This window comes from Calonectris borealis, chromosome Z (assembly GCF_964195595.1).
Source record: "Calonectris borealis chromosome Z, bCalBor7.hap1.2, whole genome shotgun sequence".
NCBI classification, from domain to species: Eukaryota; Metazoa; Chordata; class Aves; order Procellariiformes; family Procellariidae; genus Calonectris; species Calonectris borealis.
The window spans coordinates 51,680,708-51,693,293 of record NC_134352.1 but is presented as its reverse complement, the minus strand read 5'-3'; the positions used below and the strand labels follow the sequence as shown (position 1 = coordinate 51,693,293).

Genomic DNA, 12,586 nt, shown 5'->3' with positions numbered 1-12,586 from the left:
AAACTCACCTCCTTCAACAACTGTTTAAAAATTCTCTTCATGCTTAAAAAAAACCCACCCACAAAATAAAAAAGAGGGTTGCTTCATTTGGTTACTGAAGGAGAAAGTCAGTTATAGAAAAGACTGACGTTCTATTGATAATACTTCCTAACACTTCTGGCTAAAGTACTGTATTAAGTGGTTTATAAAGGTTTGCAAAATTAACTTTTTAGGTCCATCTGATTTTAGTATCTTTGTGCCTTGCTTCTTTTTCATAATTTACACCTGAAGGGATTATCTAAAATACATTCATTAAACATCTGTAAAACTCTCACATACATAAAAGAAGTATGACTAACAACAACTGTTTTCAGGAATCAAATCTCAAATCAAATTTGAAAACACTGTAGCATGAAGCCCCTGAACCACAAGCTAAACAAGAAGCACCAGACAGTATTAAACAGCAGATCTTTCTGTGAACAGAATTATTACCTCAGCAATGCTAAGGCATGCTCATTTTATAATCACTTATTACTATATTGTTCCTGACACCATGTCAAAAGTAAATGGAGAGTGATACTGAATTGGAGACAAGTACATATCGGTTGAAGTTTTGTTAGTTGGGAAACATACTATCCTTTTCTTGCGAAAAAAGAATTGCACTTTCAAACAAGATATTTCCTCATACTTGAACATCTTTTTAAACAAGTGCTGGACACTGTCAGAGGTGATGCAAGTCATTTAAACATACCATTTATATAACAATGCAATATACCTCTGGTTTTTGGTTCCTGTATATCAACATCATCTTTGGTTATTCATATAAACAAACAGAGGATTTGCACAGCATTTACCGTACTTTCAATCACTGCCATGAAATAACATTCATTCAGCAGGAAAAAGTTTGTGTTTTAAATACCGTATCTATTGTGTTTTACAAGTACTAACATCTTTCCATTAAACTGCTACACAGAGATACAAAAAACACAATTGACTTTACCTGTACGAAGGTGAGAGCTGCTTTCTGTAGTAAGCATTCAGCATAGCAGATTTCAGCATGCATTTCCTCTATATAAGAAAGAAAGGTTATTTACTGTCAGCAAAGATACTGTCAATATTCTCTTCTCTGGATCAATGGAACAAATAAAATGCTGCCAAGAAAAGAAAAAAAGCAAGAAACTGCTATTGCTGTTTTGGTAACTGCTGAATAATAGCTGAAACACACAAATCCCAATTTCACTTCTGCCTCAGACAAAATCTTTGATCTTGCCAGAGCTGACTTCAGCCTAGGGCAAAAGCTACTTGTCCTCTCCTATACCTTCCATTGATCCTAATTTTAAATATCAACCTACAGCAACTAGGCCTTCCAACCCTCCTTACATGTCTTAGAAAAAACTTTTACAGATGAATAGTAACACTTACTGTGGCTCAGGCTTTTCCCAAGTCCAGTAAGACCTTACAAACACGTTTTCACCAAGTCATGCTCAACAAACCGAAAGCCGCAGGCAGACTTTCTGCCCTTATGCAGCACTAAAGTACATTTGACTTAACACACATGACACGAGTTACTCTGCACCCATGCTGCAAGACCAACCACGTGCACAAGGCTGCTGTATGTACAGTGCACACGTCCAGTATTACAGGGCATTCTTTTGTGTCAGATTAGGAAAAAAATGCGTATTTGATTCTGCCTGAATCAGAAATAGGAGATCAGCATTTTCAGAGCCATGAACAACGTACTGATACTATTTCCCAAAACACCTTAAGGCAAAACAGGCAAGCACAAAACTTGTTAATATATTCAGATTCCAATGCAACCATTGATAAGGACGTATTCCACAGCAACAATGATTCTTACACTTTTGGGAGCTGTCTTAAGTTTAAAAAAAAAAAAAAAGAAAAAAGAAAAAAAGGAAATTTCTCTTCAGTCCTATAATGTGTTGTGAAAGGCATTCCTTTCTTAATTCATGCATGCTCAGAGCCAAAAAAAATTAGGCTGAATCCCCCATTTTGAGAAGCTCTGCATTCAAATGCAAAAAAACCACCACACATGTGGTTTGTTTGTTTGTTTTTTTACTGTAAGACACCAGTCAAGTTACAAAGTTAAGCATATTCGTACACATCAGTAGGGTGTTTTTGAGCTTTTTTCACTTTGTTATTTTAATTGTATTATAAACCACTTACCTTCACTCAACTGATCCACTGACTGTTTAGAAACTAGATTGGACAAGGATTCCACCACTGTGCTTCTTTTCCTGAATCTAAATCAGTTGTATGTGGAAGAAAAGAAACCCACACAGCATGAGCAACATTTCAAAACAAACTTGAACTTAATTAGTTATAATTCTTAACCATTTCCAGCCATAATTGATAGACATTCTTAGTAAAGTGATGATTTGCCAAATAGTTGCAATTCTTTGAGTAGTCTAATCATGGCCACCAGCATGCATCTAGGCTCAGAAGCCTATCCAACCTTGATGTTCCAAGCATGCATTTAATCTACTTTAAGTGTACAATAGCTTCCACCCACTTCCACCCACCAGCTGCAGAGGTCTCTCTGATGCTGGGCAAGCCACTTGAACTGGACTTCAAAGTTTTATGAATTTCTTTTTTCCATTTCTTAAACTTACACTCAGAATTGGAATGAAAAATCAAAAGGAGCTCTGTTTTCAATATAAATGAAAATATAAATACTTCTGTATTTTATGGTGGTTTATGCCAGATATGACGCCAACACAGTCACATATTTTACTTTCAACAGATCTCAACTGTCCATTTATAAATTGCTAGCTTATTTTAGTACAGCATTCCAAAAACAAATTCATTACCATTTACAACTCAGCTTTACGACGAAGCTAAAGAAACAATTCTACATTCAGAAAAGGAATATACTATGTAAGCCAGGAAGTCATCAATTATAAATACTGCGCATTAGCTTATCGTTTGTTTACACTGTTCTGCACATTGGAAAGCACACGATCCTGACAACGAGATTATGACACTATGGGTTAACATAATGCATACAAAAAAAAAGGTCAATTAAGGCACATGTAGTTCTGGCAATTCTTCACCTTTGAGTGTTTGATTACCTTCATCTTGCATTTTTATGAGTTTTGTGACAGACTAGACCAGAGCACTTATGCATAAAAGTTCATATCCTACAGAGATGGAGGCCCCTATTGAAACTATCTGAAGTACAAAGAGGCACCTAATTTTCAGCCTTACTAAACAACATAGTCCAGATGAAACTGTGAATCGATAGCACACCTGAAAAAGAGGCAGAAACTCCTGACCCTTTATTTTCTTCAGGTATTATCTGATAATTTTGTGCCATTTCCTTTTCTTTTGTTTGTCATTGCTAAGGAGGTGATGTTAAATGTCTAAACTAACAACATTTGGTGGTAATTTCTTTGGAGACCATTCATGATAAATTACGGCCTAACCAATATGATGAAGAACCAGCACAGTAGAATAAAGCACTCATTTCTGGTTTTGTCAGAGCCTTGTTAAGCACTTTGGCTTTGACAACCCATTTTCTAAGTTTTTTCTAATTAAAAAAAGTAAAGGTCACTAATAACTTCTATTTTCTACTCTATTTCATTGTTGTTCCAAGCAAGACCAGAAGCAAAAGGTTCAGGTCATTCTTGATAGCAATAATAGCCCTTTAATTTTAAGGTTACATTTGTAACAATAAAACAAAAATTGCTTTGGTTTTAGAAGAAACCTTAGTACAAGCCTAATCCTATTAGACTAATGGGTCCACCTTTGAAAACAACTTTTAAAAAAAAAGAATATTTTCATAATGAAAGGGAAAATTCAAAATATGGAGCTTTAAAATTGTTGATCCCCGTGGAAAACAAAGTCACAGGTTGAAATAGCTCGGGCAGTTCAATCAGGTAGTGTCAGTTTACGTGTAGGTCTACATAGCCAACCAACCATTTAACTAACTTTAGAGGCTATACATGCCCAGACCCAACAAGTCTGTTGCTTCCACAATACTAGGAAACATATCCTTACTAATAATAATTGGATAGTGAGACTTACTCCACCTTTCCAAATTTAGATCACTATCATACTGAAAATAGCCTGCTTTGCAAGCATACAGACAGCTGGGATATCTTACAAAGAACACTTAGTGGACTGAGTACCTCATAAATGTTCATTGCTTGGGCTTACCTTTGGCAGGTTTGCAAAGCTTCCTTCATTGTAGCAATTCCCATTTGTATATCCTGCTGTTCAAAGGTCATAGCAGCTTGCATAACTAAAATAGTGCTGTACCCAAGGGCATGGTACATACTATCTTTAGACCTAGGGCAAACATATAAATCTTGTGCATTTAAGCAAAACTTTAAATTACAATACAAAATTAAACGCTGAGACACTTGCATTAATTTGTGAAAAGACAGCAGAATAAAGCAGGAAAGTGATGGACATGACAGCATAACCTAGCAAGTATCATCTTCCACTGGGTGCTACATGTCTGCCTCCTCAGGATACTGTCGCAGCAAATTCCAGAAAATATCCAAACTGGGTTACACAAACATTTCTACTTAATTATATCCCATTTATAGTCTGCTGGTATATCTATTTAATTTAGCTAATTAATCCTTGACATAAATACTCGTTCGTCTGCTTTCGCTTAACTAAGAAGTAAGGACATCCTTTTAACATTACTACTTGATCCAAAGACACAAAAATCTGCATTTGTGTCATAGAAAAGTCAGTACACTTGCTCAGTCCTGCATAAAAGGCTACATTGAACCAGCCTGGCTTTCACAACATAACTACACAATTTAAAAAAAAAAAAAATTGTTGGAAAGTGGCCACGGGAGGTCACATACTCAAACCTACTAGTTGCAGCAGCACTACTGCCGATGTCACGTCACGCAAACTCAGGTTTTGTCTAATCAAGTTTCAAGAGCTTCAAGAAAATGAAGACTGCATACCCATCTGGTGGCCTCTCTGCTACTGTACTATCAATGTACTTTTTCCTAATGTCCAGTTTGAACTTCCTAAGCCTCAACTTGTGGTGACTGCCTCTTGTTTTACCATCTGCCGCTATGGAGAAGGATGCCTCTATCTTTGCAACTTCCCCTTAATAGCTCCAGACCACTATTAGATTAACGCCCAAGTCTCCTTTTTGCCAAACTAAAACAAACCCAGCTCCCATGATCTTGATCAGTCATACGTTCTAGTCTTCTAGCCATGCTGCTAGCCCTCAGTTAGATCCTCTCCAGTTTCCTCAAACCTTTTTCTTCCCCTAAATCAAGAAGCCACCTGCCAAATGTAGTTTTGAAGACAGGAAACTTTGGCACATCAAGATAGACCCTTGGGCCAAGTGTTTATTTCTTAAATATATCAACACTTTCCTTACAATTTTTACATTTTTTAAGGACTTAAGTTCAACTTTCATTAAAAGGCTATTTTTCAGTAAAACAATTGGGTTTTTTCTTTTTTAAAAGTGGCTTTTTGTTTCCTTGCTAGGCTAGATCCTCCTTTGCAGATTAGCTGAATATGCTATATAACAAGCTCAAAGTCTATGAGCTGCCAGGGACTCAAAGCATCAAAACCAAGGAGTTCAGAATATTTTTTTTACTTTGTAGCAAACATCAGCTAAAACAAATACTTCACTTTACATAAAAACACCATTGTACGAAACAAGGTTTTTTGTTTTACAACACAAAATGAAATACATATATGTAACATACAAAAAACATTTGGGTTATATGTGTGTGTATTTAGCAATACACACATGCACAATCCTTGCATGTAGGACTTAGTATTTTGCAATACTACCCAAAAATAGTTTTAGCACACACAAGTGTAGGTGGGTCTTCTCATAGCATTGCTTTATTACAAATAACACTGCACAGTGCTCAGAGAAGAGAGCTTGGGTGTAAGTATAGCTAATTTGAAAAGGTGTTACTCCTGCCTACCTCCTCTACACTTGAGCTCTCCATACCACTAAAAGCAAACACTTGGTAGCTGTGTCATCCTCTCAAGGTTTCATTTAACGTGTTCTTCCACCTGTCCATACTACTGACCTAACAACACCAACCCATCATTCTTAATCCAGTTTTACTATGACCAAACTGCAGAGCGAGAACTTTACCTTGCTCAGTGAGATCCCTCTCACTGACAGATCCCTCAACGTCATACACATCTCTGAGAGACAGACAGGAGAACAGTGAACAGGATTCAGATCCCAGTCCTAAAGAACAGCCTCCAAGATTGCCTCCCCATGCAGCTAGGTTTATCCTGTGAACCTTTTGGTATTCTTTAGTTCCCTACATCTGCACTGCCACCAGGCTTTTTTTCTCAGCGGAGCAAAGGCAGAATTAGTCAGAAGATCAAAAGGTGGGCTTTAAGGGTAAACACTACTGTGACTCAAATGTAATATAAAAAGCAACAAAAAGAGTATTCTGGAGTTTTGTTCCAGCTTTGTTGTCTTGTCAAAAGCAGTTCCATTTTACAAATTCTTTGATCAAAGATATATTGCATAAGGTCTTGCTGCCTGCTTTTCCCCTCTGCATGAGGAAAGACAGCTTGAATAATAAACTCTAACAGAACAATTCAGTGCTTCGTTTACAGGTTTTGCTATGGTCTTAAGGAGAAAAAAGCACACTGCTAAAACCCAAAGATACTGAGAAATGCTTTTGGACAAAAGGGAATAAATGAAAACTACCATCTTCAGAGGCCTTAAATTAATCTTCAGCTACCAGATAGCATACTTTACACTATCTGTTTACAGTAACTTCAGCAAATAACAGGAGCTCACCATGGACGAAGTAGTTCCAGGGCTTCAGAGAACTTATTGTTTAGAAATAAGTTCAGTGCCATTGAACATTCTTCCAGAGCACACTTGAGATCCATCTTGGATGCCCTAAAAAAAAGATTCTTAGTTTAGTCAAACTGTAAATATAAACACAAAATTAAAACTTTTTTTTCCTTATATAACACAGAAGGTCTTTTATAGCCATTTTATTATTTGTTTTTAAAATCTAGCTTTTCAAAAACGAGTCATATGCTTAACACTTTATCCATGCTACATGGGTGTACCCTCTTTGTTTATTTAAGTGATGTTTATGGCTTTGTCCTCCTTTTTTTGCAGTCAATATGCAATAGAGTAATTTTTACTGCTACTTATATAACACGAATACTCAAAACTTATCACTGTGTCCAAGCTCTCAATTCTCCATATCAGTATAAATGCAGCTCTGTATTCAGATCTAAATCGAGAGAGAGATGACAAAGTAATATTTTCGTTCAAGAAAGCAGTAAACAGACACTCACTCTGCAAACAGCTACGCCAAAAATAGTCCTGTCAGAAACCTGCGGCTACGCCAAAAGCTTTTATTCTTCCTAATTCACTTGAAGTAAAATCACTTGCACTTGCTTAAGAGGAAGCCATTTAACAAAACCGCTACCTCAGCCAGTTTTGTCTGAAAGACTCAGGAGCACTCACAAATTGCTTCATGGCAGAACTGGTGACAAACTGGACATTCATGGTAGTGACGAATAGCTAGAAGCTACATAGCCTTCAATGTGCACAGCTGCATCTGGAAAAGATAATCTGTCTACAGCTTTAAAACAACAGGTTTAGGCTCTGTAATGGGTTCTATCCAAGTAAGGTCAAGCAGTGGTAACCAACAGATCATGTCAATGAGATGAATATTCAAGTGCTGACCAGAAGAGAAGAACCCTGAAGGAGAAATTTAAGAAGAGACATGACAGACAGCTGCTCTAAATCTGACAGTAACACACACACACACAAAAAACAAACCAAGAAAAAAGAGGACACGAAAACATGGCTGGACGGGTTTTTACACAGCATCATCAATTTCCCCTACCCTCCTCCTCTCTCCATCACCCAAAAGCTTCACAAACATTGGCTCTGTTTTTTGTACAGCCTCTGGGACAGAAAATTAGGATAAGACTAAATGACATCCCAAAACTCTTTTTCAGCTTTATTTTCTGTCATTTTTTAGTGGCAGTACTTGAAAAATTTCACCTTTTGTAGAAGAATAAAATCTCTAACTCAATACTTGGCAACTACTAGAATATTTATTATTGAACATACCAAGAACAAGTCCTGCCCTTCATAATGAAGTACTGAATTGCCCAACAGTTGAAATCCGGCAGTTTTACCATCAGACTGTTACCAACATTTTTAAATACAATTTAAATACCTTTATTTTCTCCCATACTGGGATTCAACTTGATTATTATGTATACAATTTTAAGATTTATGTCATTTTATGTAGCAAAAAACCCACAGTTCTTAAAAGCTGAAGCATTTTCAGCTCTGCTTCAACTGCTACCGTTAGCCACTCGCTAAGCTTTCACATCCTTCGGCTGCATACACACTGCAAGAAAGGTCGTATTCTCAATGCAACCTACAGCCCTGATTTCCAGCTGTCCAAGAAAAGTACCACTGTCACACCAGCGGAGAAGGGGCAGATCCAGTCACCCAGAACAAGTCTTACCAGCAAAGCAGCCACCTCTTTTCCCATGTGCGTAGGATTCCTGCCAGCCCATCACACCCCAGGTTTCATCCCAACATCTAGTCCTAGGTGAGAGCCTGAGCAACAAACACTGCAACGTGGCCCATGTTTTCTGTACTGTATAGGGTATAGGTACAGGTACCAAAGTCTTTATTAACCTGTTCTGATTAGTACTGTACAGCTAGTGGAGAGCAAATCTACTACATTTGTGTTCTCTTCATTGCTGCTATGCCACCAATGCTATACCGTCCCATGGCCACTATCAGTTTATGTTCTCTCGCTTAAATACCCTTAAGCTAGATATCTAAATTGCCTTCCAATTTTCTTAAAGGTATTTCAGGGAAGTTACTGTACAGCAAGTTTACTTAGGTCTATGTATAAATACACAAGTCCAAATAAAAATCCTTCAGATAAAGCAATAGCAGTATCTTTTCTCCTGCTGCAGGGAGACAAAAAAAAGTCACCATTTTGTTGTTGTTTATATACCACTCTTCATATCATAGACTGCACTGGAAAATGTAGAATATAGAGGTATTTATAATTCAGACTACTCTGGTGTCATGGTTTAACTCTAGCTAGCAACTAAACACCACACAGCCACTTACTCACTCCCCGGCCCCCCAGCGGGATGGGCAAAAGTATCAGGAGGGTAAAAGTGAAAAAACCCATGGGTTGAGATAAAGACAGTTTAATAATTGAAATAAAGTAAAATAGTAGTAATAATAATAGAATATACAAAGGACGTGATGCACAATGCAATTGCTCACCACCCGCCGACTAATGCCCAGCCAGTCCCCGACCAGCGATCGCTGCTCCCCAGCCCCCTCCCCCAGTTTATATACTAAGCATGATGTCATATGGTATTGAAGTGTTGGGTTCCAAACCCCACCCCCACCCCACCCCCCGCCCCCCCCCGCCATTTTCAAAGTCCTAAATCTTTTGGTATATAAGCCTGTGTGATTCATCTTTGCAAGATAGTTGACAATCAAGGCTACTCAGTGACAGAAGTGTATCTGAGTAAATCCATAAGTTTATTTTTCAAATTTCCCCCACTACACATACTACATCAAAAGTTTCTGAAACACAGCTCTCAATGAAAAATCAAGATAGGGGAAAAAATAGCAGCGTTTTTCCAAGGTGGTTACAAAATGAGACACCATTTTCACTATGAATTCAACAGGATCATGCACAATTTTTGGTTTCCCCTTTTAATACAGTTTGCTTAATCTCTTTGATTTTTTACTTTCTCCTCTGTCTCTCAAACAACCCAATTAATTCTTTCCATTTGGCTCCTTCTTGATGAGGGGAAAAGGAAAGTGGTATATCAAGCATACGAATTTTTATCAGAAAGCAGCAATTTGCTGCTTTTCAATTGGTCACATAGGGTTTAAAAAGTTTCTTCTTCATGTTTCAGCAGACACAGCTTTTTATCTTTACGATGCTACTTGCACTGAAATTAACAGAGGACTTAGCACTTGAACAATCCTTGAAAAATTAGAACATCAGACATTAAACTGTAAATGCAAATCATCACTTCATGTTTACATCTTGCACGGATTTACAGGCCAAAATGCAAATTGCCTTACAATTCTAACACAGAGACATCTTCCACCATTCCTTCCTGAAAAATGAACCTGTAGACCAAGAAAGCCATGTAGGAGACACGCAGAATATCTCTATTTCCTCACATTGCAAATTCACACCTTCTATACTTCAGGAAAAAAAAAAAACAACCTATCAAGGCCAACCACAAACTCATTTTGTATTTTGCACATTCTAGCTTCTAAATCCAGAAAACAAAATAACCTGGCTAAGCATTTAGTTTGGATACCTGCCAACGCCTCAGCCTGTAACACCTCTTCACATTCCCAAAGTAAAGTTCTTTCCAGATACTGGATCAAGAGAAGCACAGACTCTAGATTACGAAGCATCCCACCTATTTGGCGAAAGAATGGATTTAGCACTTCACACTAAATCTGCTCAACTGGTTAAAGGTTTCGCATTAAAAACAATAATCAGAAATAAGTATGCTTAAGATTCTACACTTCTTAGCCAGTAAAGCAGAATTAAAATGTTTATCAAAACAAATATGAAAAAAGCAATTGTTTTTTAGTGCATTCAGACAACTCTGAAAATGTAAAAAAAAATCTGTCCAAATTAAAATATTTATACAAGGCAGTAGAGAAATGTACGTGTTTACATGTTCTCTTCAAATGTCTTAAATAGTATGCCCTCCAAAGAACAGTGTTAAGAAATAAAAAAGAGACTCCCTTATAATGACTGAAAGTTTTGTAAAACAATTTTATTAGCTGATTCCATGAATACCATCTACTAACAAATCACTTTCAAAGAACTAATTTTTAGCTGGATTTAGAGGCTGTTTTTTTCTCCTGGTACACAAGCAAGGACCTGAGTTAGTCGAGTTAGTCCCTCAATAACACACCATCACCATCACTGTGTGTTCCCATGCTTCCATATCCTCATTTCACATTTGCTTTTTAGGGAACTACATTCCACTCAGTCCATGCCTGGTTAGGTTACACATTCCATTTGCTCTGCCTTTCCCGCTAGGAAAAACACCTAGCTGCTTTCAAATCATTTCTCAAGAAGGGGGAAAAAAAAGGCGGGGGGGGGGAGGGGGGCAGGGAGGATTTTCTTTTTTAACTACCAGATTTGCAGTGATTGTCTTTAAAAAAAATCCAGTAATCAAAGTTGAGATATACTAGATGGCAAAAATGAGTTTTTACTCTCTCATACTTTGCACCACAACTACTTTGTGACTAGCACTGAAGCAGTGCCCCGTTCCAGGTGTCTTCCAATACAAATCCCAGTGGCCATATTCAGTGGGAGGGGGGAAAAAAAAAAAATCTTCATAATTGCAGAGGACAGATGGACCTTCTGCTGTCCTCCCCTCATAGCACGTTTGCTAACTTTGAGGTGGGCCAAGAATTCTGTGAACTATTGGAACAGAAAAACCCAACACGAGGCGATGACCTGCTACAGAGTATGAAGGAACTATGAATGGTCATCTGAAGTAAGACAAGGAAGAAAACCACAAGCGAGACATGTATAATCACATAGTTTATAAAAGAATCTGAGGGAAGGTGGATCATTCATAACAGCAGGTAATTTAACAACTGATCACTACTTTATTCACTTAGTTGTAAAATATTTGGGTTCAGCCTAGAAAGAGTAAGAAAGTTTCCTACCATTTCATGTGAAAAGTAATAGAAAATAAATAGATTAAAGTTTTACAGTACCCCACTGCTGTACTATTTTTCTGAATGCAAGCATCAAGGTGTAAGGGCAATGTCCTATTTCTACTGCTTCATTAGGCCTCATCTCAGTGAAAAGAAATACGTCTTCTGTATTTGTATGCTGTAAATCTGCACACTTCCTACCCTCTAATCAGCAACTGCTGGAATTTCCTTTGGAAGGAAAATCTAATCTTTATTTTGTGTAACATAGCTATGGACATGCTGGCTTTTTAGCTGTTATCAGAGAGGACCATTAGCTATCAGGCTCCTAAATGCCATCATACCACCAACTCTGGCATCACCAGGGTACGTATCAATATTTGTAAAATGATTCCATAAACAAGGTTCCTTAAAACAACGGAGCTCTGGCACCCTGTCAAAACTATCTTTTCCTGTTAAATGGGTAAGCAGCAGATCTCTCCAGCACATTGCTGTCATGTTCTTTTCCTGTGTTACGGACTATTTCCAGCACTGCTGCCTTTATGTGTGACTAAAGCCTGCAGACAATGTAAACAGTATCCCTTATGTCAATACATTTTTCTGTTCCTTACATCAAGCAAGCTTATGAAATTATTCTGCCACTTCAGATATAAAACTTGGGAAGCCCGTTTTCTCAGACTCTTATTTCTGATAAGTGAATCACTTCCGCTACCAAAGAGTCTCACTCCTGTTTAATTATCTTCACATGTATTTTCTACTGTTTTCCTACATCCTGCAGCAGAAGAACATAACCAGACGGAATCACTCCAACTCAGATTTATAACTTGACAACTCAGATTTATAACTTGACACACAAGTGTGTCAAGTCAGAACAGTCAGAAGAAAGGAGCATACTGACTCAGAAGC

General features: G+C 37.6%; 1 protein-coding gene across 1 annotated transcript in view; it reads right to left on the bottom strand.

Moving 5' to 3' along the window:
• TTC39B (tetratricopeptide repeat domain 39B) overlaps positions 1–12,586 on the bottom strand; it is a 75,075-nt gene that overhangs the window by 22,095 nt on the left and 40,394 nt on the right. The window contains exons 3-6 of the mRNA XM_075138073.1: positions 6,758–6,862; positions 4,156–4,287; positions 2,164–2,240; positions 980–1,047 (exon numbers count right to left, since the gene is read on the bottom strand). Coding sequence (XP_074994174.1) covers positions 980–1,047; positions 2,164–2,240; positions 4,156–4,287; positions 6,758–6,862 — 382 coding nt within the window. The remainder of the gene's footprint in view (positions 1–979; positions 1,048–2,163; positions 2,241–4,155; positions 4,288–6,757; positions 6,863–12,586) is intronic.